This window comes from Schistocerca piceifrons, chromosome 5, assembly GCF_021461385.2.
Source record: "Schistocerca piceifrons isolate TAMUIC-IGC-003096 chromosome 5, iqSchPice1.1, whole genome shotgun sequence".
NCBI lineage: Eukaryota > Metazoa > Arthropoda > Insecta > Orthoptera > Acrididae > Schistocerca > Schistocerca piceifrons.
In genome coordinates this window covers 435,961,936-435,988,593 of record NC_060142.1, presented here as the reverse complement: position 1 = coordinate 435,988,593, position 26,658 = coordinate 435,961,936, and the positions used below count along the sequence as shown (strand labels likewise).

The 26,658-nt window shown below is 41.0% G+C and overlaps 2 protein-coding genes across 3 annotated transcripts in view; one reads left to right on the top strand and one right to left on the bottom strand.

Moving 5' to 3' along the window:
• Window positions 1–16,123, bottom strand: part of LOC124798075 (nicalin) — a 123,063-nt gene extending 106,940 nt beyond the window's left edge. The window contains exons 1-2 of the mRNA XM_047261315.1: window positions 15,847–16,123; window positions 15,535–15,722 (exon numbers count right to left, since the gene is read on the bottom strand). Coding sequence (XP_047117271.1) covers window positions 15,535–15,722; window positions 15,847–16,015 — 357 coding nt within the window. The 5' untranslated portion in view covers window positions 16,016–16,123. The remainder of the gene's footprint in view (window positions 1–15,534; window positions 15,723–15,846) is intronic.
• A 238-nt stretch (window positions 16,124–16,361) lies between these two features.
• LOC124798033 (nucleoporin SEH1) overlaps window positions 16,362–26,658 on the top strand; it is a 162,807-nt gene continuing 152,510 nt past the window's right edge. The window contains exon 1 of one of the 2 annotated variants that reach the window (XM_047261249.1): window positions 16,362–16,563. In XM_047261249.1, the coding sequence (XP_047117205.1) occupies window positions 16,453–16,563 (111 nt within the window). In that variant the 5' untranslated portion in view covers window positions 16,362–16,452. The remainder of the gene's footprint in view (window positions 16,564–26,658) is intronic. The other variant, XM_047261250.1, reaches the window with a different exon arrangement.

Here is a 26,658-nt window from a genome sequence, read left to right as displayed (position 1 = left end):
TTTCACCATTTTTTGATGACAGATACTGCCACACTCATCGTGAACACTACCTGTTCTCTCAAACTTGTGAACAAATTCTTGATTGTTAGCACCAGTTGTCTTCAGCTTGAACTTGGTCATAAATGTCCTTTGAGTTGCAGTTGGGCTGTTATTGCTCGCATAGTAGGCCTTCACAAGCACTATTTGCTTAGGCACGTTGTACTCTGACATTTTCACATGCAAATGGCCGACAACAACAACGTGCGTGTGCATGTGTGTACTAATTCCCATCATGTCCCATGGCCAACTGTGCAGTTTGAATGTCCTAACGCAAACTGTTCAGAAGTCATGACAATTTTATTTCATATAGTTCAATGACTGTCACCTTGTAATTCTCTTACCAATGAAAAGATGAGTGAAAAAGCTAACACTTGAAATCATTAATACTGAACAAAGATCTAGGGCCCGATGGAATCCCTATAAGGCACTATACCAAATTTGGAGCCAAGTCTTCCCCTCATTTGACAGTAATATACCATATATCACTAGAACAAAAAACCATGGCCAGTGTAGTGACTGGAAGAAAGTACAGGGCAGACCCATCTACAAGGGGGGGGGGGGGGGGGGGGGGGGTTGGAGGGGTAGCAGAAGTAGTGATTCAATGTCCTTGAAATCGAGATGTTAACCAGCAAGAGTTCAGAATACATCAGTCCTGAAAGCCTTAGATCAGTGCAGTTAGGCTGATGCAGTATTTTTTTTACTTCTAAAAAGCAATTGACTTGGTAGCACAACTACAAGTAAGTACAATCATATGTGGTACTAAGCAAAATTTGTGACTGGTTGAGGATATCTTGGATGAGCCATGATACCTTTGCTAAGAGTGTCACTGACAGTTGCAGGAGTACCTTCAGGTGTGCTCCAGGGAAGTGTGTTGGGCCTGTGGTTGTTCTTGTTTTATATCAATGACCTTGCAGACAATATTAACAGTAACCTCAAACTTTTCATAGATGTTGCTGCACAAATATCTAGTAAGATCTTTGATTTAAGAGTGGTACAAAGAATGGCAACTAGCTTGAAATATTCAGATATGAAAAACTGAGCACTTCACAAAACATAAAAGCATAGTACCCTGTAACTACAATGCCAACAAGTCACAAATGGAACCAGTCAACTCGTACAAACATTAAGGGTGTAACAATATGCAAGGATATGAACTGGGATGATCAGATAGGCCCAGTCGTGGGTAAAGCAATGACAGACTTCTCTCTATTGGTGGAATAGTATGAAAACGCAATCAGTCTACAAAAGTGATTGCTTACAAATCATTTGTGTGACCCATCCTAGAGTACTGCCCAGGAATGGGGGTCTCATACCAAACACGACTAACAGGGGATATTTAATATGCATGGAGAAGCACAGCATGAATGGTCACAGGTTTGTCTGACCCATGAGAGAGTTCACAGAAATGCTGAAGAAACTGTACTAGCAGAAGCTTTACGATAGACGCAAAATATCTCGAGAAAGCCCACTTACAAAGGTTCAAGACTAGGCTTTCAATGATAACTCTAGGAATATTCTACAATACCTATCATATCACTCCTGTATGAATTGTGAGGCCAAGACTGGGTGAATTAGTGTACTCTAAGGTATTTAACCAATCTTTCTTCCCACATTTCACATGTGAATGAAACACTAAGAAGCTCTAATGACTGATGCAATGGAAGTACCTTTTGCCATGCACTTCACATGGGTTTACGGAGAGTGGATACAGAAGCAGACATAAGTTTTGAAATCTAGGAATAGTTTTTTGTCTTCCTTTCTTGTGTTTTACTGGCAAGTACTTGGAATTTAACTCTTAAAAAAAAAAACACAAATACTGGTAAGCCATTCTGTCTTCCTGTAATTTGATAGTTTTATCAATAGAATAATGCTTCTGATACAATTTTCATCGTATTTTTCCTTATTTCCTCTCAATTTGTTATTCATTTCTTTTCTTTACAATTGTGAGTTTGTCTGTACCCACATCATCCCATTCCTGCTTCTTGCTGGCTTTACCTATTTTCAAGTTTAGTGTCATGTACATTTTGGTTTATTTTTTCATGTTTCTTTATGTCCCCTCTGATTTATATGTAGCCTACATGCTGTTGTTAGGAATGATCTTCAATGCCAGGTTGTAAATTCTCTTTTCACTGTATACTTATTTTCAGCAGCTACTGCCTTCCATTTCAAGGTTCAGAGACTTATCTGCTTTGTGACAGGATTCCTACATATGTTCTTTATCTGTTTTATGAGTATTTGTGGAGCAGTTAGAGGTAAGAACAGGTCACACCCATCTACATCAGAATCAGAAGGGCAGCAGAATGAGCTACTAATGTCTAATATTCTTAACATCCATTTGTTACAGAATCTTAGAACATATCCAGAGCTCAAATATAATGAAGTACCTCAAACAGAATTACAGTCTCCATAACAACCAGCTCGTTTTTGGAAGAAACGAACTCAGACTTTTCTCACATCAACTCCTGTAAGCTACAGATCATAGCAGTGAAGTAAATGCAGTATTCCTTTACTTTTGAAAGGCATTTGATGCAGTGCTACACATACACTTATTATTGAAATTACAATCAGAAAGGGTATCAAGTGAGATTTGTGCATGGATTGAGGCTTTCTTGGCGGGTGAGAGACACCATTTAAATTTGGATGGAGAGTCACTGACAGATGTAGAATTAACTTAGAGTGTGGTCCAGGGAAGTGTCTTGGGATCCTTGTTGTTCATATTGTATATTAATGACCTTGCAGACATTATTAATAGTAATTCCATAATTTTTGTAGATGACACAGTTATCTATAATGATGAAATGTCTGAAAAAAAGCTGCATGTATATTCAGTCATATCTAGATAGAATTTGAATGACATGCAAAGAACGGCAAATTGCTTTAAACAGCAAAATGACGCATTTCAAAAAAAGAACATTGTACCACGCAATTACAACATTAACCAGTCCCCACTGTAACCTGTCAACTCAACAAATTTTTGGGTGTGAATATTTGCAGGGGTATCAATCAAATTATCATGTAGACTCAGTCATAGATAAAGAAGATTGCAGACTTATGTTCTCTGAAAGAATACTAGAAAAATAGATGTAAAATCTATGCTGTGTAACAAATACCAAGATTTGAGGGATAAATTCCAACTATCAATTAACATGGAATGAACAGCCAATGTCTTGTGGCACCATACTATTCGTACATACATTCAGCTCGTAACAACAGGATTCTTTTCTGGTGATCAAATGCATAAAACATAGACACAATTTTGTAAACTGCAGAGAAAGGCTGTAAGAATTAAAAGTAGTAGTCAGGCTCATTATAAAGAGCTATTTAAAAAACTGGGTATCTTCATAGTATGAAGTAAGCACTTCTACCAATATGTAGTGCATGCCAGGGAAAACATTACTAAGTACTTCACTAATAGTTCCACATATAATCACTGAGGGAAGTGGAGCACTGTTTTAGCTACAGTGGACTCTCATTCAGGAGAATGACAGTTCAAATCCCCATCCAACCATCCCAAATTAGGTTTTATGTGCTTCCTCTACACTGCATAAGGCAAATTCTGGGATACTTCCTTGAAAGGGTGTGACCAACCTCTAATCCAAGCTTATGCCCCATCTCTAATGACATCACTGCTGGTGGGATATGAAAACTGATCTTTCTTTCAAGAAATATATGAGCACATTGTGTACAAACTGCCAGCAACTGCCATAATTTTCTTCTTGTGATCATCCATACTTTCTAATATATAAATTACTTTTGAAGTTCTAAAAAGTACTAGAATAAATAAAATGCCTATAAACTGCCACACTGTACAATGTACCTGCAGTGAGACAACTGCATTCCTGAAATCCATTGCCCGTAGCCTCTGGCCCGCTGAGGAGCACCACAGTCCTAGGTCCTTGGATAATCTACGAAAATTCACCACAGTATGCCACATACAAACAGACCTGGCCTCTGGGCAGACTGGTGAGACTAGATCTGACAGGCCCGATCCATTAGAGATACCTGCAGAAATGGCCTGTGGTTTTGGCCCGTCATGGAAGTCCACTCGTATGGTCAGCTATTCACGTGTCACAGCACCATGTTGATGAAATGAGACAGCAGCAGTGAACAATCCATGCAACAAATAACTTGCGCAAATGCTCTGAGAATCAATACTAATGAGGATAGGTAGCAACTCACCATAAAAATGACGCTCAGTCGCGAAAGGCATGTAGGAAACACAATCAGACTCTCACAACTAAATTTTAAGCCATAGCCTTTTATCAGATAAAGAGAGGATACACACAATCACTCAGATGCAACTCATGCACACTTGACTGGCAGTTCTGGCTGCTGTGTCAACAATCTCTAAGAATCAGATCCAAACAAACCACTCCTCAAGGCCTCCCTGCCTCTCGTCGGCAGCTGCTAGACTAGCAGCAAGAAGTGGTGGCAGCACTGACTAAAATGAGTGAAGTGGTAAGAATGGGAAAAGCAGTAAGAATGAGGGAGTAGGGTAGCGGTGCACGTACTCAATTGCACCCAACAATGACTGAAATCACAGCAAAAAAAACCATTTGGTCTACTGAGACAAAAAACAAGATTTTCCAGAGTTTCTTCCAAATTTCCCCGACACATTTGAAATGCCCTGATATTCCGTGATTTCCAGAACTTGTGGCAAATCTGAATGTGGACTTATCAGATATAGGTGACAGAATGCCATACAGTATCATTTTATGGAAGAAACTGCTAAAGTTTTTCAGGTAAAATATGGTTCGTTGATTTAAAAAAGGGAGAAAGGGACCAAACTGCTAGGTCATCGGCCCCTTGCTTCGAATAAAACAATGCCACATGGGTGAAAATAAAAGAAGTGAGACTGACAACACAAAATGGAGAGAAAAGAAAAAACCACAAAAACGACGGAAAGGCATCAAAACACTTAAATGGACAAAATAGGAGAAGAAAACCACAGAAACGCAAGAAACCAGTAGAAGAGATTAAAATGACAAAACAGCCACTCTGCAACACAGTAAAATCTCCACCCTAAAAGCACTAGGGTGGAGGAAACAGAGGGACAAAAGAACATGCGCTGAAACCTACATAGAACTATAAAACCCACTCTCACGGATAAAATGTAAAACTAAAGCTGCTGTAGAGGCATTGTTGCCCAACACCAAAGGCAGGGTGTTGGGAAAGTTAAAAGTCTGCCGCAGAGTGGCTAAAAAGGGGCAGTCCAGCAAGAAGTGGACGATTGTGATTTGGGAGCCACAGCCACTGAGGTGGGTCCTCGCGACGGAGTAGGTAAGAATGTGTTAGCCACATATGGCCAATGCAGAGCCGGCAGAGGACAAATGATTCCCTGTGAGAGGCCTGCATGGAAGACTTCCACATATTCATAGTCTCCTTAATGACACGAAGTTTATTGTGTGCTGTTCTGCCATTCCATCTCCCAAAGCTGGAAAACCCTGCAGTGTAAGACAGAACGCAGATCAGCTTCGGAGATGCCTATCTCCAGACGGCGGTTTCCACGTCGCCTGTTTGGCCAGCCTGTCAGCAAGTTCGTTGCCGGGGATTCCGACGTGTCCTGGGGTCCACACAAACACCACGGAGCAGTGGGACTGTTCCAGGGCATAGATTGACTCCTGAATGGACGCTACCAGAGGGTGGCGAGAGTAGCACTGGTCGATGGCTTGTAGGCTGCTTAATAAGTCAGTACATAGGAGAAATGACTCGCCAGGGCATGCGCGGATGTACTCAAGAGCACGAGATATGGCCGCCAGCTCTGCAGTGAAAACACTGTAGCCAACAGGCAAGGAGTGCTGCTCAATATGTCCTCCATGAACATATGCGAAGCCTAGCCTAAGTGACTATCAGCCATTGAGCCATTGGAGTAAACTGCTTCAGAGCCCTGGAACACGTCAAGAATCAAGAGGTAGTGACAGTGGAGAGTGGCGGGATTAATGGAGTCCTTAGGGCGACGCAAAAGGTCCAGACGAAGCTGCGGCCGAGGCATACACCATGGAGGTGTATGTGAACAGACTGCAAGTAGAGGTGGTAAAGGGAAGGACTCCAGTTCAGAAACCGCAATCGTTAGCCCTGATCTGGGCTGCCGATGTGGGACATGGACTGCCGCGGGTGGGAAAAGGAGACAGTAATTCGGATGCTCAGGGGGAACTATGAATGTGTGCTGCGTAAAAGGCGAGCAGTTGCGCATGTCTGATCTGCAGTAGAGAGCCACCGGCCTCCACCAGTACACTTGTCACCGGACTCGTCCTAAAAGCTCCTGTCGCTAATCGAACCCCACAATGGTGCACAGGGTCGAGTAAATGCAATGCTGACGGCACTGCCTAACCATAAACCACACTCCCACAGTCAATTCGGGATTGGACAAGAGCTCTGTAGAGCTGCAGCAGTGTACAGTGATCTGCACCCCAATTGATGTTGCTCGGGCAACAAAAGGCATTGAGGTGCTGCCAGCACTTCTGCTTGAGCTGATGAAGATGAGGGAGCCAAGTCAATTGAGCATCGAAAACCAGTCCTAGGAATTGATATGTCTCCATTACAGTGAGTGGATCGTCATTAAGGTAAAGCGCAAGTTCCGGATGAACGGTACGACTCCGAAAGAAGTGCATGACACACGACATTGCGGCTGAAAACTAGAATCTGTGGACTAGAGCCCATGACTGCGTCTTGTGGATGTCTCCCTGGAGGCGCTGCTCAGCAACAACAGTACTGGAGCAGCAGTATGAAATGCAGAAGTCGTCTGGATACAGAGAAGGTGAGACAGAGGGCCCGACAGCTGCTGCTAGACTGTTAATTGCCACTAAAAATAGCAATACACTCAATACAGAGCCCTGTGTGACTCCATTCTCCTGGATATGGATGGAACTATGGGAGTCACCAATTTGGACACGGAAAGTACGGAGAGACAGGAAGTTTTGGATAAAAATCGGGAGTGGTCCTGAAGACCCCACTCCTACAATTTGGCAAGGATCTGATGTCGCCAAGTCGTGTCGTATGCTTTATGTAAGTAAAAAAAGACAGCAATCAGGTGCTGTCGTCTGGAAAAGGCTGTTTGGATGGCAGATTCAATGGACACAAGATTATCAGTGGTAGAGCAACTGTGGCGGAAGCCGCCCTGACATGGAGCCAGTAGGCCACGTGACTCCAGGACCCAACCCAACTGCTGACATACCATACGTTCCAGCAGCTTACAAAGAACGTTGGTGAGGCTGATGGGCCAATAGCTATCCACATCAAACAGCTTCTTACCGGGTTTGAGCACCGAAATAATAGTGCTCTCCCACCATTGCTTGGAAAGATGCCATCGCACCAGAGCAGGTTGAAGATGACGAGGAGATGTCGCTGGTAGTCAGATGAGAGATGTTTAATCATCTGGCTGTAGATGTAATCAGGCCCAGGAGCTGTGTCGGGGCAATGTGCAAGGGCACTGAGGAGCTCCCACTCTGTAAATGGGGTGTTATAGGATTCACTGCAGCGTATAGTGAACGAGAGGACATGCCCTTCCAGCTGCCATTTGAGTGTGCAAAAGGCTGGGGGGTAATTCTACGACGCAGAGGCTTGAGCAAAGTGCTTAGCAATCACGTTTGCATTGGTACATAACTCGCCATTTATGGTAACACTGGGGACAGCTGTTGGGGCCTGGTACTCGAAAAGAAATTTTTTGTTTGCCCAGACTTGGGAAGTTAACATGTGGCACCCAATGGTGGAGACATCTCTCTCTCTCTCTCTCTCTCTCTCTCTCTCTCTCTCTCTCTCTCTCTCTCTCTCTCAACGCTCCTTCTTCCGTTATCTGATAAGGTAGCAAACATGGGCACGAAGCCGTTTAAAGGCTATGAGGTACTCCAGGGAAGGATGCTGCTTATACTGCTGTAGAGCTCGCCGACACTCCTTAATTGCTTCAGCGACCTCTGGTGACCATCAAGGGACTGCCTTACGCCTCGGGCACCCTAAAGAGTGTTTTCTGCCCCAGAAGCAATTGTGCTAGCCACCTGCTCAACCATCACATCGATGTTACCATGTGGGGGAGATTCAGCGGTGACGGCAGAGGTGAAAGTTCCCCAGTCTGCCTTGTTCAAAGCCTATCTGGGCATGCGTCCGTGTGCCTGATGCTGGGGCAGTGACAGGAAGATGGGGAAGTGGTCACTACCACACAGGTCATCATGTGCTCTCCAGTGGATAGACAGGAGAAGTGCTGGGCTGCAAATTGATACATCAATGGCTGAGTAACTACCATGAGCCACACTGGAATGTGTGGCAGCCCCAGTATTAAGATGCAGTGGTCGAACTGAGGCAATAAAGTTTCGACATCTCTGCCTCGACCAGTAAGCACAGTGCCACTCCACAAGGTGTTATGGGCGTTAATGTCTCCCAAATGTAGGAAAGGTTTAGGGAGTTGATCAATCAGTGCAACTAATACATCCAGGGGTACTGCACCATCTGGAGGAAGATATACATTGCAAACAGTTACTTCCTGTTTCGTCCTTATTCTGACAGCCACAGCTTCAAGAGGGCTTTGAAGGGGCACAGTTTCACTACAGAGCGAGTTTAGGACATAAACGCAAACTCCAACTGACACAAGATTACAGTCGCTATGGTTCCTGTAATATCCCTTATAGCCTCCTCTGAGAGCAGGGGTCCGCATTGCTGGGAACCAGGTTTCCTGGAGGGCTATGCAGATAGGAGGTGTAAAACTTAACTGTTGCTGTAGCTCAGGCAGGCGGAGGAAAAAACCACCGCAATTCCACTGGAGGATGACGTCGTCATGAAATTGGCGAGATCTAGGTCCTCAGCGGATGCCAAAATCTCCACCCAATCCTCAGCCACAGAGCTTGTAGGCAGCGGTGGAGTGGGTGCCACCACAATTTCCTTGGTCTTAGGGGATTTCTTTTTGGATTCCTCTCACTGCTCCTTGGGTTTCCCTGGCTCGGAGGACTCAACTGGCTCCATCTCCGGAACTGAGGATGTGTGTGAAGCCCTACAACCAGCTGCTTTTGGGCTCTTCAGCCACTGGCGGGTGTCGTCTTTCTCACTAAAAGAAACCTGGGAAGGGAGTCACCCAAGGGAGCCTTTCCTAGTGAGAGAAGTCGAAGAAAACTTACACTTCTCCAGCTTAGAAGTGGGGATGGATGTCCCCAATGGTTAGTGGAGGGGGGGAGGGGGGGGGGGGGGGGGGGAAGGTGTTGCTCCTGAAGTAGGTGGCGCAGGAGCAAAAGGGAGGGAAATACCCCCCAACATCAAGGGGGCAGGTTTAGTCTTCTGGCTCTGAGAGGTGACCTGGGTTTGCCGAGCTGATGGCGTCACAACTGTTGTAGCGGCAGCTTAAGACAATGTCATATGCACAGGATGCAGGCGTTCATATTTTCTCTTAGCCTCAGTGCATATCAGTCGGTCTAGGGTCTAGTACTCCACGATTTTCCTTTCTTTCTGGAGAATCCTGCAGTCAGGCAAGCAAGACGAATGATGCTCTCCACAGTTGACACAGATAGGGGGGGGGGGGGGGTGTACACGTGGAGTATTGGGATGTGATGGGCTTCCACAATCTCGACAAATGACGCTGGAAGTACAGCGGGGAGGGGGGGGGGGGAGGCATATGGCCAAACTTCCAGCATTTAAAGCACCGCATTGGGGGAGGGATATGTTACTTTACATCACAGTGGTAGACCATCACCTTGACCTTCTCGGGTGATGTATCAACCTCAAGGGCCACGATGAAGGCACTGGTGGCAACCAGATTATCCTCCAGACCCCTGTGGACACGCCAAACAAAATGAGCACCTCACCGCTCCAAATTGGTGCGCAGCTCATTGTCAGACTGCAGAAGAACGTCCCTATGAAATATGATATCCTGGACCATGTTTAAGCTCTTAGGGGTGTGATGGTTACAGGAACATCCCCCAGCTTGTCACAAGGGAGTAACGCCCATGACTGGACAGAGGATGCTGTTTTGATGAAGACTGACCCAGATCTCATTTTGGACAAGTCCTCCACCTCAACAACAAAAAACTGGAGGCTTCGTCATGGAAGATGCCCCATCAGCTCTCGAACATACAAGGTACCGGGGTGAATAAGAGCCGCTGCCATACTTAGCCTGATGTTCCCGCCATGGTGTGGCAAGGGAGGGGAACGATTTGGGGTCATACTTCTGTGCGTTGAATTGAGAACATGAATGCTTAGAGACTGCTGGTGTTTGACCACCAGCAAGAGACGATTTACTACACTTCACTGCATGTTATCTGACCTGATGCCACCCACCTGACGAGTGGCCCTCCCCACAGGAGCCACCCAGCTGCAGCAATGCCACCAGGCAGGATGGCCACTGCCAGGAGTCCCGATGCCCCAGGGTGACGGGAATCTATTCCTCGGCATACATGGGGAGATAATGGTGCACGCATCAGCAGAGTGATCCCTGCGTGGTCAGGGGGCTACAACCAACAGGGTACATGGTGGCCCCGCCACAACGGACTGGCTACCATGGTGGATATCAGGTTCAACCAAGCAAACAAGTCCATTATCATTGTCAGCGTAGAAAATGATATCGCACAGTTGATGGAAAAATATGCACAGCAGGAGGATGACCTCGTCCAACAGTTGGAGAATGAGCAGAAGTGCAGATCCACGTTGATGAAGGATGCGCTAGGTCTCAGCGCATGAAGGATGCGTTGCAGCATGTAAGGCGCCCTTCCCCAACTGGCTCGCCCTTCGGGAAAATTTTGAAAAATGGAGATCAAACCCTACAGGGGACCATCACGTAAAGGCCAAAACACAAGAGACTCCTTTCAGTTGCCTCTTACGACAGGCAGGAATACCTCGGGCCTATTCTAACCCCCAGGCCCATAGGGGGGGATCAGTTAAAATATGTGTAATATGAATTATTTGTAGTGCCAACTTTTAACATCCTCCAGAGGCCTTTTCAAGGAACGGGGAATACTGATTACTGTTTCCCAATATATTTACTCTTTCATGAAATTTGTCATCAATACATCCTTTTTCAAACCAACAGCTCAGTCCACATAATCGATACTAGAATTAACAACAATCCACCTGAAGATTATAAGTCAATTAGTAGTCCAGAAAGGTACCCATTATTCAGGGTTGCTCATTTTCTACAATTTAGGGGCAACCGTAAAAAGTTTAGCAACTAATAAAATTCATTTTAAAAGAAGCAAGAAGAATTTATTACTGGCCAACTACTACTCCGTTAACAAATTTCTTAGCAACATCAGTTGATGAATATATTACCAATAAAAACAAATAACATGAATGCTACACAAAATATGACTTTTTCTATGTCCTCAGTGCAGCAATGTGATCAGTGTTAGTAAGTACTGTAAACTGCTTTCTGTTTGATGATGTGTGGCTATAACAACCCAATAATTACCTTATAACAACTAAAACAGACAACTAAAACACACACACATAAGAGAAGGTTATACTTATGCAAGCTTTCAGAGCCAGTGGCTCCTTTTTCCTGCAGAAGGGATGAAGGTTAAGGAATGGAGAGGTTTTGGAAATGGATTAGTTTTTGGAAAAGTCACCCAGACTTGCAGGTCAGGGGGAGACTTACCGGACGGGATGAGGTGGGAAGGAGGAGGAAAGTGTTTCCTTCTCATCCTGTCCGGTAAGTCTCCCCTGACCCGCAGTTCTGGATGACTTTTCCCAAATATACCCCTCAATTGGTGAGTAGACTTTTTTATCTATCCAATTGTGTTAATAATCACCTCATACACTTCTGCACATACACAAGTTCAGATGACATGTAGTCTATAGCTACACAAGTAAAACAGCAAATACTGTTAACTTTTAAACAAATCCTTCTGTGTAGTTAAAAGAAAACAAATACATACAGATGCAGAGCTACACTGCCCTGGCTGACTACATTTTGTTGGGTGTTATCATGTGGAGTGGATGATGGGGAGCGAGGGGTAGGATTGGAGAAAAGTGGCTGATGAACAGGAGGGAAAGACAGCAGCTGCGCAAGATAGGAAAGTGACATGGATGATGTCACTCTAGTCACAGGCAGAGGGAGTTGTTCACTACACACAATGACATGGGGAATGAACTGGAAAGTGAGGTAGAGTGTGGCTGTTGAATGACTGAAGTTATCTCCCCTCCCCCCTGTTCTTTATGTATTCTGTTATCAATTAGACACTCAGTTATGAAAATAGATATCTTCTGCAGAGTCGTTTTCACTTGTTACATATAAATGAAAGAAATTACACTATATCTTGCCTTGTGGCAGTTACATTAAGCAGATACAACTATGCTTCATTCACGTTAATTCTACCTACATTATTGAGAATTAAATCACTCATATTTACATATTTTTAGGGAACAGTAGAAGATAGAGATTATGGAATCGAAGCATGTTTTGCGGCATTAATGTCTGCATAACACAGAGAGGCTTGTGTGGGGAAAAGATCAAGATGGCACAGATTGTGGAGCATCCATTGAAAGAGAGTGTGTTGTGGAGCTGATAGCTGAAGGAGTTGGCAGAAGAAAGTGCTAAACAAATGAGACCATAGTTTTGAGTCTTTTCGTATTACACGTTTACTTAAATCTGTAAATCACAATCCACATATTTGTAACTTTCCTATGAATTTTTATACTGCTACTTAACTATTTAATCAGTTAATGCTGTCTTCTTCAAAAAGTAGCCTGAAAAGCTTTGAGAGCAAGTATGCAATTTTTACAGTCTTAAATCACTGAGGAGAATCACTAAACATACAAAAGAAAAAGATATTAGGCCTACAGTGAAAGACTTAAAACCTCACAAAACAACTATATCAGATTTTCTGTACTGAATAAATTCATTTGTGTGGGCTTTTTTTTGCGTTAGAAAACAAAATACTGAAGAATCAAATCCTCTCACATGAACAAACTACAACATGTGTAAAACACAAAGAAACTTTGTGAACTTTTGTTAAGTGTATTCACACCACTGACAAAGCAATTCTAGATCTTTACTTTGATAATTATTTACGTAAAGATTTTTTAAGTAGCTACGATGTATAGTTGGTATATATGTACATACCAGATTCGTATCATTCAATTGTAAAGATCAGAGCCAGAGGGATAATTGTGTGTTGTGTAGGCTACAGCAATGTTGTCGCAGCTCGCAGTGAAGGTTGAAGAAGTCTAGACTTACTTGACATTTTACCTTCGTTGATATGGTTTTGTGATCCAATTTAAGGCCAACAGCTCTTTTAAAGTTGAGATATTGGCCATAATCACATATTTTGTGTGATTTTAGGTTTTCTCAGCGAAGGAAAATCTTCTGTTGTTCTCGGGTCTTTATGTTCACAGAATTTCTTTGTTGCATACAGCATTATTTTCAGTTTGAAAAGATCAAATATATGTTCATTGACTACCAGTCGAAATTAATGATTCTGTGTCATATGCCATACTCACTTACAGAAATAATGATAAATAATTATTGATAACATTTCAAAACTGTAGACTAGTGGTATTCACCATAAAAATTTGCCAGATGGTGACCTCAACCTTTAAACTAATTGCAGAAAAATAAAAAAAATGTTTTGTGGTGGTTATCTACAACAAAATGTCATTTACGCCAATATTTTGAAGCTATAATGGTGGCAAGATAATGCTAAACCACATTTACGGCCTCTTTAACAACTCGCTCACTCCCTGGTGCGTAACCAAGATCTGAATCACTTATGAACATTTTTGCAAGCATCCATAACAACTGGCTCACTCCCTGATGCATAATCAAGATCTGAATCAATTATCATGAACATTTTTGCATGCATCCATATCTTTACTTATGTCAACACCAGGTTTACACTGTGGCATGGCAATGCTTTTATCCAAAGAAAAGAACATTAATGAGGTAAGGGGGAAGACATTTTATATAGCAACAAATGCTTTCTAGTAGTTCAATCGTAATTAACTTGTGGCCAGCATGTAGTGCAGCTGGAAGCACAACAGATAATGTGTTCAGACTAATTCTCACTAAGTTGGGGATCAGCACTTTCTTCCACTAACCGCTTCAGCTATGCTCGTGGCCACAGCTGGTTGGTGGCACACCTAATGCTCACATAAAGAGCTGTGCACAGATTAAAACAGAGCTGACATATGATATGACTGGTTTCACGATGGCCTTGTCTCTGACTGGATAGGACAGGATATGGCTGTGATGGGACTATTTTAGGATGTTGGGTTGGGTTGTTGTGGGGGAGGAGACCAGACAGCGAGGTCATTGGTCTCATCGGATTAGGGAAGGACGGGGAAGGATGTTGGCTGCGCCCTTTCAAAGGAACCATCCTGGCATTTGCCTGGAGCGATCTCGGGAAATCATGGAAAACCTGAATCAGGATGGCCAGACGTTGTAGGATGTGACAGGCGAGTGTATCAATCAGACTTCCATGAAGGTGTGAATCGTGTGACCGTGGCTGGGATTGGTGTGGCATAAGGATGGACTACGATTTTAATAGACTGGATGGGGGATGGGACACCATTTTGTGAGTGGTCAGAAGGTTTGTGGGTATGATGTTCCTCTTTTGTGAATGACAAATGGTCTGAGCCCTGATGAAGGTATGTTTCAGATTTAATACACTTTGAAAACACTTAGCTTCATACCTCCAACTATGACCCTAATCATATTTATGTTTGAGACTAACTGCCATGTGAACTGCACTGTGTATCTTACATTACTTAATGCACACAGGACCTATGAAAAAACACCATGCAGCACACCATGTTAACTAGTTAGCAGGTCTAACTGATAGCTCATCACATTAGGTTTATTTAAGTCACAATATCAGGCATGTTTCTTACTCATCCAGTTCTTATACCATTTTAACATTTTTTTTTAATCATATGCTTGCTTCACTTACTGTATGACTTCATTTCCTCAAACTTTCTGTAAATGGATTTAGATCTAAATGACAATTTCATCCAGATTCTCACATTGTATGGAAACTGTTACACCCCACACAAGTTTAGGATCATCTACTCCATATAATTTATGAATCTCCAGTAGTATATTTGTAAGAGATGGCTGTGGGTTTGTGAAACAAAGTAGAAGGGTCTTAAAGAACAACTCTTTTCTATTACTGGGAGATTTTATTTACACTTATCAGTGAATTAAAAATCTTAAAAGACCCTTGAATACTTGGGACTAATTCAGAGAGGCTAAAGGTTCTGTTTGATGTCCATTATTTATATTAAATATCGGGAAACTGAGTTAAGCAGCCTTTACAGTGGCTCACATAATCAGAGCAAAACAAACAAATAAATAGCGACAAATTAAGGTTGTGTGTGCTATGCTAACAGAGTGGCGCTGCCGCTAAATTAGTACCAAAATCAACCTCTGATATTCTACTCGACAACAGCATGTAAGCTGCAAATTATGTGACATAATTATTTTATTTGCATGACTTTATAAATGATGAATTAATTTGTCTGTGAGGAAAATTACCTCAGCCTGTAAATTGGGTATGGAAATTATTAGCTGCAAATAAAATGACACACCTGCTTGGCTTCGTCCGATAGACTGGAAATCTGCCGAGGCAGGACAAGGAGGAGAGCCCCTGCTTTGGCTCTTATTTCTCGAAATTGGTCTGGAGTTATATCTTCCAAACGTGCCACTATGCACTGCCGTGCGGTACTCCATCCAGTCAACGAACGGGCCTCCAGGTTTACGGGGGCATGTCTGCTCCCTGCAAGGTTTCTTTAATTCAATAACAACATCCTGACAAACGTATTCGACGGGCGAGTGTCTTGTGAACGCCAATTTATTAATTACAGAACACACAATTTTAAGACGAGAAACGCTCAGCTTACCGCGAGGTACACCGTGTAAATCAAAATGTTGCATACGATACACGGGAAATTCGTGTGCCGCGTCCACTGGATTAACCGGTGAAATTATAATAAGCACAGGTAGCATTATAAATAGGTAATAGGGCAAACAGCCTCTAAAAAGTTCCAGTATTTCATCTGCTTCTAACATGTTTACTCAGGCAACACTAAACACTACGATACAACACAGACGATCAACACACCACAACACTATCTCTCAACTGTGAACTCGTGCCAGACGTGCCTTCTCCAAGTTCTCCCTCAACCTAGTTTAGCTTTGGTCATGCGAACAAATGACGAACGATGTTATGTTGGTAGTATGGTCCATACAATTGGAACTTGTAAATGGAACACCACGTTTCATAAGTTATAAATAAGAATTCTAGACTGCAGTAATGAAAAATTCCACATTCATTGCACAATAACATCTTTTCAGAAACAGTACGCACTGTCAAAAAAGTGAAATGTTTTGATCCAATTGTAAAATGCAGAAAATTTTTGGTTGTTGGTAAGAATGTACTAAGTGTGTATGAGGACAAGTTTGAACGTAAAAGCGCTGTTCTGTGTTTGCTGTTTACAGTAGAGAAAATGTACGAAGCCCAGACGATAAACGCTGAACATAAGGATCTCATACATGATGTTGCATATGACTACTACGGTGAAAGAATGGCCACATGTTCAAGCGATCAATTTGTTAAGGTTAGTTAAATGTGCTCAGTTTTCGAGTGTTTTACAACACTGTTTCAACCACATTTATATCCACACGCATAGATTCATCCAAATGTTTCGTTCACTAACACCATAGCTAATTTATAGCTGCATCTTGAGCTCGTAACAGTAGAGCTAATGTTTCAATAAGGAACATCGTTAGCCTACTCATCTACATACCATTCTTCAGTTTCAGAGGTAAGGGTATGTCATACGATAAATTCGTGAACGGGAGAATTTTACTAGCCGTATTCCACGGACCCCACTGAGATAAATCTCTGGGTTGTGCAAAGAAGTCAAGATGAACATTTTATTTACATCTCAGTACAATCTGGTGAAATGACTTCACATGACTGTATTACACTGTTCATTCTAATTATAAACTAACCGAAAATATTAAATTTAACAGTTGCTGTAAAAATACTTTTCGGTGGATTAGGACCTAGAAGGAATTCTCCAACAAAGTTCTTTGAGTGAGAAACACCACATTATCTACATGACATTTATCATACAAAGCATTTTTCTACCCTACATTGAGTTATCCCTGAAAATCATTCCATAATTCATTAGCAGGTGGAAATATTCAGAATAAGCTAGTTTCTTCAGCTGTAAATCACCTATGGTAGTAATCATGCCTAGGCCCAACTGCGAACATAAATGATAATTCATAATTAGGCATTGAATTTAGCAGTTAAGATTTTGATCCAAGTGCTGTCACAAAAACTCTGCACTTTCTACTCTTTTATTTCATTGTATGAAGTAACCTGTTTTTGTAGCTTGTGGATTTCTATGAGATGTATTACACTGTGTGCACTGAGTCTTGTAAAAATTCAATGATAATTCAATTCATTTGTAGCCACCCAGAGTGGCCGCGCGATTTGAGGTGCCACATCATGGATTGCGCAGACGCTCCTGCCGGAGGTTTGAGCCCTCCCGTGTGTGTGTGTGTGTGTGTGTGTGTGTGTGTGTGTGTTTGTTTGTTCTTAGCGTAAGTTTACTTTAAATAGTGTGTAAGCCTAGGAACCGATGACCTCAGCCGTTTGGTCCCTTAGGAATTGATACAGATTTAAACATTTGATTTCCTTTATAAAGACCCATCTTCATCACATAAATTGTACAAATCACAATTACCAGTTTTGGCCATGCCATCTGCAGAGCTGTTACAAATAGAAAAATAATGGTGTAACAACCTAAGTCCAATTAGCTGAAACAGAATCTACAACAGATCTGTTGATACATAGGAAACATACAGAATAATAATAAGGCATACCAGCCACACATACCATAAAAATATGCTCATGTATCAAAATCAGTGTCTATATATTAGGTACATAGCAAGTGCTGTGATGGCTTGTATGCATCTTGTATTTATACAGGTAACTGAAGCCAATAGAAGGCACTAATGCAAAGGTACGTGAGTAACCAGTATCATAAATTCAGTAGCTAAAATGCAGTACGGTATGTGACCCTAATCAGGTAGGATTGATAGAGAACATGAAAAAAGTTCAAAGAAGGGCAGCTCATTTTGTTTTATTGTGAAATGGTGAAGAGAGTGTCACAGATCTGTATATTGTATCTATACAATATGCAAATTTAGGTGGATTTTTTCATTGCCACAGGAACTTTTCATGAAATATGAATCGCCAACTTGCTTTTCTGAATGCAAAAATATTTTGTTGACCTCCAGCTAAATGGAGGCTATTAGTGGCACCAAAGGTAGTGTCCAGTCCCTAGCAAATGAGACGGGAACTGAAATTGAGGGTAGCAAAGCAAAAGTTGAGATGCTTACTCCATTTTCAAATGTTCCTTTGCAAAGGAAAACACAGGAGAATAGCCCAGTATAATCCTTATACCACTGAAAAGATGAAATAAGTACTAGCATGAGTGGTGTTAAGAAACATCTGAATTTGTTACAACTGAACAAAGCTCCAGGCCCAAATGGAATCCCTGTCAGATTCTCTACTGAATTTGCAACTGAGTTTGCTGCTATTCTGACTATAATCTATTGTAGATCCCTTGAACAAAAAACTGTGTCCATTTCTTGGATAAAGGCACAGTCACATCCATCTACAATAAGGGTAGTAGAAGTTATCCGGGTCATTCCATGTCAAGTGGCCTAAATTTAGACAAGCTCCCCACTTTTGATGAAATTTTTACAGGATGTACGTATAGACCTTACATGAAACACTGCCATATTACAGCTTCATAAGTAGTATGGTGGGGCCACTAGCCACCTTTTCGTAAAGGCTCGTTTTTTGACATTGCGACTGAAATGAATAAATGATCAACTTTGTTTTACCATTGTTCAGGAGTATGAGACCTGTCTTGCTGAAACTTTGTGACCCTGTTCAACTTTTTGGGTACAATAGCTTAGTTGTAGTACAAAAGGTCAAAATATGGTAAATTAATCATAGTGTGCTATCAAAGTGGCTCACAAATCTTGTCATACCAAACTTTGGCTATACTTTATTGCCTTGTATCTACTTGAAAGAGTAATTTTCTGAAGCTAATACTGCAGATTGCCAGCATGTCGTAAAGCTTTGTAAGTGGCACCCAGATTGCTCAAATAATAACTGAGTTATTGAAGTTCGAAGTGTGTTTAAAAAATTTAATCAGTCAATTTTGGGTCACTTTCAAAAGGTCATATCTCAAAAGGGATCACTCAAATTTGATTTTTCTCGGCACCATTGAAAAGAGCTCACCTTGTTTGAGCAGAAAAAGTTGTTTTTATTTTGGAGACTTTGCATTTAACAACAAATAAACTTATATTTTCATTACATTACATTTCTCGACGTTGTGACTTAAATGAATAAATGATCAACTTTGATTTACCATTACTCAGGATCTAAGAGACCTGTTATGCTGAAACTTTGTGATCCTGTTCAGCTCTTTGGGTACAGTATCTTAGCAGTAAAACAAAAGGTCAAACTATGGTAAAATCATCATAGTGTGCTATCAAAGTGGCCCATAAATCTTGTCGTACCACATACATATATATTACATTAAAAAATACATATACCAGTTGTACTCTTTATGGTTCCCAAGCCAAATATTTCTGTTCTTATTAATTCATTTGCTGAAATTTGTTACTAATAGCAATTACAGTTGATTCTAACAAGCTGTAATGTCAGCCCATTCTTGTTGCTGATGGAGCTGGAATGACAGAAATAATGTGTTGGTTTGGAATCCAACAAGCATCCTGCCTAGCTGGCCAATAGAATGAAAGTGCAGGTCCATTGGGGTGCATGAAACTGACTAAAGCATGATTTTCTTCTTCTGAGACATTACCAATCCACCATTTTCCATCATATATGTATAGGCACTGTATTGGCTCAGTTGTAAGGCTGTGATATTTCTGAATGAAACTACATTTGCCACAAAAAAATTTGTATCATTGGATACTCGTATAATACAAACTTGCTTTTCATTTAATGACACAAAATGGTGATTCCCTCTTGTTCCTGATACTGTGCAGCCATTTTTAAACCATGCTTCCTCCTGAGTTTTAATGTTTCAATTTATTCTTTTGAAACAAAAATAAACTGGATTTGTCTGATATTCTTTGTACAGTATTTAAACAAATCAGTTGGTGTCAAAATCTGGTCCTCAGTTGGTCTCTGAAGGCTTGCTCTTGCTGCCAGGCTATTTACAGTTCCTCCATTTCCATCACATTGAGATTTTCCATGGCTTGTAGCAAAAAAGTGCCATTCAGCTGAGATTCCAAAGTCATTTTCGTGGTGGCAGAGATTCAGAAAATTTTTGAAGTTTTTGTACTTCACTCCTGATTTATCACTGAAGTAATAAATGTGTGTGATTTTTCCAAGGAGACACTTTAGATCTTGTATTAATTTCACTATAAAAGCATGTACAGCGCTTGCATCATGTTTCAGGCTGTCGCTTATTATACAGTAGCTGATGCTGCTGATGTCAAAGTTATTTCTGAAGTAGTACACAACAAATGGGTGTAAAGTTGCTTGGCTGTTATTCCAGTGAAAACCTTGAGCTGCATCCTGGACAATGAAGGAATAATTTGCAGCAAAGTCCACTAATATGATCAGTTCAGTTGGCTTACAGCTTTCTTTTATGCATTTTAGGTGCTTGCTCTGGTGCTTTGCAACATAATGATGAGTGGAAAGTTTGTCAGTTTTTGAAATCAGATCTTCAATAAAATCCTCGGTGATCATCTGTTTGGTTTCTAATGTATCTCTATCATTGTGCACCCACTATTTGAACTCAGTGGTATCATCTGAATCACTGTCTTCAAAACTATTTTCTAAAAACTGTTCCAGTAGTTCCTTTCCTGGCGAGATTTCACAGTGATGAAACATGCAGTCTTTGGATTCCGAATCGCACACTGTTTTGGCAGTCATACTTTTATAATCTTCTTTAATTGGAATGCTTGCAAGCATCAGTTTCACATTTTAGTGTAAAGTGCAAACACAGAATGAGTGGGTTCCTGCAGTACCCACAGTGATGCACCATTTTGGTCTCAATTCGCAAAATTTGGAAAATCCAATTTCAGGCCCATGCTGAAGTTGATATGCAACACACATTTCTTTCAAATTATTCAGAAGAAGGTATTTTTACGTCAAAACTTTCTTTCCTTCTGTTCTAATTGATACATAGTCTTTTTTACCTGGACCAATTCGGCTAAATTCTTCATTCTGAAAAAATGTAACCACTCTTTCTTTTATGGCATATGGAATCTTCTTGCCACACTCATTCTTTGTCAGAGCTAATACACCATTTTCTGCCTGTAACTTCCTAGCTGCTTTTTACCATCCTCTCTGAAACACCAAATTCTTGCATTGTCTCTTTTATAGTCCAGCTTTGTGATACTAATGACAGTGTTTGCAATTTTTCAAGCTGCCTTGACAATTGCAACTTCTCTTTCAATTCTTTAATCAGCTGCTTATAATCTTCACAATCAGGACATGTCTTGCTTGTACTAGGTGTCTGAAGATCTTTTGGGGCGAATCCTCCAGCAGCAACAATGCTATTCACAATTGCCTCTTGAGCTTTGCTTATTGTTCGTTTTGCGTAACCTTTCACATCCCTTTTTGATACTCTCTGAAATTTTAGAGAGGAGACCCCAAAAGCAGTTAGACTTGAATCGATTGATACTTCTGGATATGCTTCGTCTTCTGACTGGTTTGAAGTTGACTGATCTTTCTGCTTTCTTTGCTAAAAATTGTTTTCTGCAAGTTGGACAGATCTTCTGACCAGGTTTCACATTGCTCTTAGTCACGGCTTGCAATTGTTTTTCTGTTTCCACATTGACAATCCGTAAACCCTTTTTACCAGAATGGTTCTTTGCACCAAAAGGATTACAACATGATCTCTGTAGAAAATCATCTTTGTCCACAAGTATTGATTTGCAATCAAAGTATATTTGTGCATTTTCAGTAAGACATATCTCACTTCTTTGGTTTATGAATTCCTGTTAGTCTAATGAAAATTCTTTGATTGGAATGAAGCGTTGTTGATGTGTGTGTGTTTTCAGATGACATGCAGAATTATCTGCAAGGCCAGTGATACGTGGTACTGAAACCACGTTGATATCCATTACACTACAATTAAATTTATGCTTCCAATTGCTGTTTGTTTCAATATTAGATAAAGTGGAAGTGGTGTATATTTCCAACTGAAAAATGTTAAACGACCATATATAATGGAATGAGAATACAACAGAAAAAAATTAAATAACTTGATAAACATTTCTAGAGAGTCACCGTGTATCTTGAAATAATTTTTACTTTCCGAAAAAAGATGCTTATCCAGTAATGACAACATACTTTACATCATTTTTTAAAGGCACACACAACATCTGAACACTACACAACAGTGTGCTTCAGACAGATTGTTGAAGCACATTACCAAACTCCATTGTTGACACTAAACTGGTCTCTCTCCAAAATAAAAACAACTTTTTCTGATTAGACAAGGTGAGCAAAGATAACTCAGTTATTATTTGAGCAATCTGGATGCCACTTGCAGAGCTTTATGACATGCTGGCAAGCTGCAGATAACTAAAGTATTAGCTTCAGAAAGTTACTCTTTCAGGACATACAAGGCAATAAAGTATAGCCAAAATTTGGTATGACAAGATTTATGAGCCACTTTGCTAGTGCACTATGATGAATTTACCATAGTTTGACCTTATGTACTACAACTAAGCTACTGTACCAAAAAAGTTGAGCAGGATTGCAAAGTTTCAGCATGACAGGTCTCTTAGATCCTGAACAATGGTAAAACAAAGTTGATCATTTATTCATTTCAGTCGCAATGTTAAAAAATGGGCCTTTATGAAAAGGTGACTAGTGGCCCCACCATACTACTTATGAAGCTGTAATTTGGCAGTGTTTCATGTGAGGTCTGTATGTACATCCTGTAAAAATTTCATCAAAATTAGAGATGGTCAAGTGGGGACCCTTAGGCCACTTGACATGGAATGACCCATCCCCAAAACTACCATCCAGTATACTTGACAACAATTTGTTTTAGAATCTTAGAACATATTCTGAGCTCAAACATGCGGAAGGCTCAGTGAAAGTTACTGGTAACAGGCATTTACGGGTTCAGAAATCTGAAAAAATAGGGTTCACAAAAAGCAAAAACAAGATGATTTGTCCAGTACATGGAGAGCCTTTCTACAGTTTTAACGTTGGAGAGGTGAAGAGCATCCTGAAGAGGGGAAAAAATATCAGCAAAACAAAAGGCACAACACGAATCACAGCAGGTGTAGAACTTTCAGACGCCAAACTCGGAGGCTTCAAGAAGCTTTTGGAGCTCCACTCTGGTGAAGACAGGGTGACCAACAACAAATTCAAGTTCTACACTGAGGTGTTCAATGAGCACGAAGACAGTCTGTCACTCTTACTGCTGCCAACCTTCAGAATGAAGAAGAAGTCGGAAGTAATTTAGAGTTGATGGAAAGTGTTGAGAGCAATGTCATTTAAAAGCAGTTTTCAGCCAATTTCATTTTCTAGAATATTTTTGTCATTGTTTTAACTAAGGTGCAACTTTCTACCAATTTTTTCATTTTCTAAAATTTTGTCGATGTTTTACAAAAATGCGATTTGTAGCTTATTTTTTCTACAGCATCTTGTGATGTCAGAAGCATGATGGTGTATTTTTTTTTAAAAAAACCTTTTGTCGAACATAAATTTTTGTTCACCTTTTGTCATTAAATAAGTCTGTTTTTCCTGGTAAAATAATGTAACTTTCGTATTTTAATATGTCAGTTTTGTAGAATTTTCAGACTTCTCTTTGAAATAAAATGTATTGTGTTTATATTCACAATAATTAAAAGCCATCCTTCTGTCATTTGCCTGCCCACACTATTAAAATATAAATAGAACTGTCACTCCTAGACATTGCATGGGCTGCACCTACACGAAGAAGTACCAGAATCGTAGTAGGTGGCAGAGCAGAAGGGACCAAGGATGATTGATGGTAGGATCCAACGTGGCACCTGGACTGGCCCTTCAAGGACGAAAGGCTTTGTGGACGTCTCGGCTGATATTGGAGGTGATGGGTTGACAACTACAACTACATCTACATCTACATCCATACTCCACAAGCCACCTGGCGGTGCGTGGTGGAGGGTACCTTGAGTACCTCTATCGGTTCTCCCTTCTGTTCCAGTCTCGTATTGTTCGTGGAAAGAAAGATTGTTGGTATGCCTCTGTGTGGGCTCTGATCTCTCTGATCTTATCCTCATGGTCTCTTCGTGAGATACACGTAGGAGGGAGCAATATACTGCTTTACTCCTCAGTGAAGGTTTGTTCTCAAAACTTCAACAAAAGCCCATGCCGAGCTACCGAGCATCTCTCTTGCAGAGTCTTCCACTGGAGTTTATCTATCATCTCCGTAATGCTTTCGTGATTATTAAATGATCCTGTAACGAAGCGTGCAGCTCTCTGTTGGATCGTCTCTATCTCTTCTATCAACCCTATCTGGTACGGATCTCACACCGGTAAGCAGTATTCAAGCGGTGGGCGAACAAGTGTGCTGTAACCTACTTCCTTTGTTTTCGGACCTCATTTCCTTAGGATTCTTCCAATGAATCTCAGTCTGGCATCTGCTTTACCGACAATTAATTTTATATGGTCATTCCATTTTAAATCACTCCTAATGCCTACTCCCAGATAATTTATGGAATTTACTGCTTCCAGTTGCTGACATGCTATATTGTAGCTAAATGATAAAGGATCTTTCTTTCTATGTATTCACAGCACATTACACTTGTCTACATTGAGATTCAATTGCCATTCCCTGCACCATGTGTCAGTTCATTACAGATCCTCCTGCATTTCAGTATAATTTTCCGTTGGTACAGCCTCTCGATATACTACAGCATCATCCACAAAAAGCCTCAGTGAACTTCCGATGTTATCCACAAGGTCATTTATATATATTGTGAACAGCAACGGTCCTATGACACTCCCCTGCGGCACACCTGAAGTCACTCTTACCTCGGAAGTCTTCTCTCCATTGAGAATGACACACTGCGTTCTGTTATCTAGGAACTCTTCAATCCAATCACACAATTGGTCTGATAGTCCGTATGCTCTTACTTTGTTCATTAAATGACTGTGGGGAACTGTATCAAACCCCTTGTGGAAGTCAAGAAACACGGCATCTACCTGGGAACTCGAGTCTATGGCCCTCTGAGTCTCGTAGACGAATAGCACGAGCCGGGTTTCACACGATCGTCTTTTTCAAAACCCATGCTGATTCCTACAGAATAGATTTCTAGTCTCCAGAAAAGTCATTATACTCAAACATAAAACGTGTTCCATACCATTTCTCTGTGCCCTCCGCTGGCTCCTCTTGTTTTGTAGAGTAACAGAGAAACAACTGTTTTGTAGCAGGCATCTTATAAACAGTGTTAGGCATAGATCTTTAACATTTTCCTGTGATTAATAGTGTCATATGCAGCAGTAAGATCCACAAAGGCGACAATGGTGATCTGCCCGCGTTCATATCCATCCTCTATGTGTTGTGTCAGGTTCAAGTTCTGTCCACAACGCGACCTCCCGGGGTGGAGCCCAGATTGTTCTTTGATCAGTGTTTGATCAACTTGGTCCAAGATTCGATTGCAGATCATTCTCTCTAAAACTTTATATAGGTGACATAAGAGTGATATGGGTCGGAAATTTTTGGCATCTGTTAGCTGTTTCCCTGGTTTCAGTAGGACCACGACTTTGGTTTTTCTCCAGATCTTTGGTATTTGCAATTTTGAGACACAGGTGTTAATCATATCTAGAATCCACTTCTTGGTTTCTGGTCCAAACATTTTTATCTGTTCCATCCTCAAGTCATTTAACGCCGCAGCTTTATTGTTCTTCATTGAGCATATTGCAGTTTCTAATTCTTCCAATGAAAATGAAAATGGTGTGCCAATATAGTTATTTTCCTCAGTAATTCTCTGGATCTTTGGCGTTATCAATTTTTTATTAACTTTGCCATTCAGCAGTAACTGATGGTTAGGTGTGATATCAGAAATGGCTGAGGAAATAGCTGTTGGGTTGTTTCCAAGGTTCTTCAACAATTGCCATGCCTTTCTACTATTTTCTTTCATATTGAGCTGCGTCATAAGATAGCACCATTTTTCTTTCCTTCTGGCTGATATGGCTAGTATAAGTACTTCACCAACCTGTATTGTTTCTTCAGCAAATAGGTCATCTTCAAAAAGGTGTTCATATTTATTCATAAGTGTTTTCTTTATCTTTGTATAGTCCTGGAATGTAAGTTGTTCTACATCTGTGGGGTATATACCTACAAGAGACAGCTTTCACCAGCTTTATAAAGCTATCATATTTCTCTGGAGAAGGATCTAGTTCAAAGATTTTGGAATCAAGTTCTTCAGTAAGTTTATCCCATTATGCTTGTTTAAAGTTAAATCTTCTCTTGGACAGGGTATAGCTGGGTTTGATGACTGCTTCTGTAGTGCAGATAATTGCTCGGTGTTGTGTCCTTGGAATTGGGTCTCCCATTTCTTTCTTCACTTGGTGGGCAACATTTTTACTTGCAAAGATATTATCTGGGTTATATCCACGATCCCACATTCAAACCCTGAAG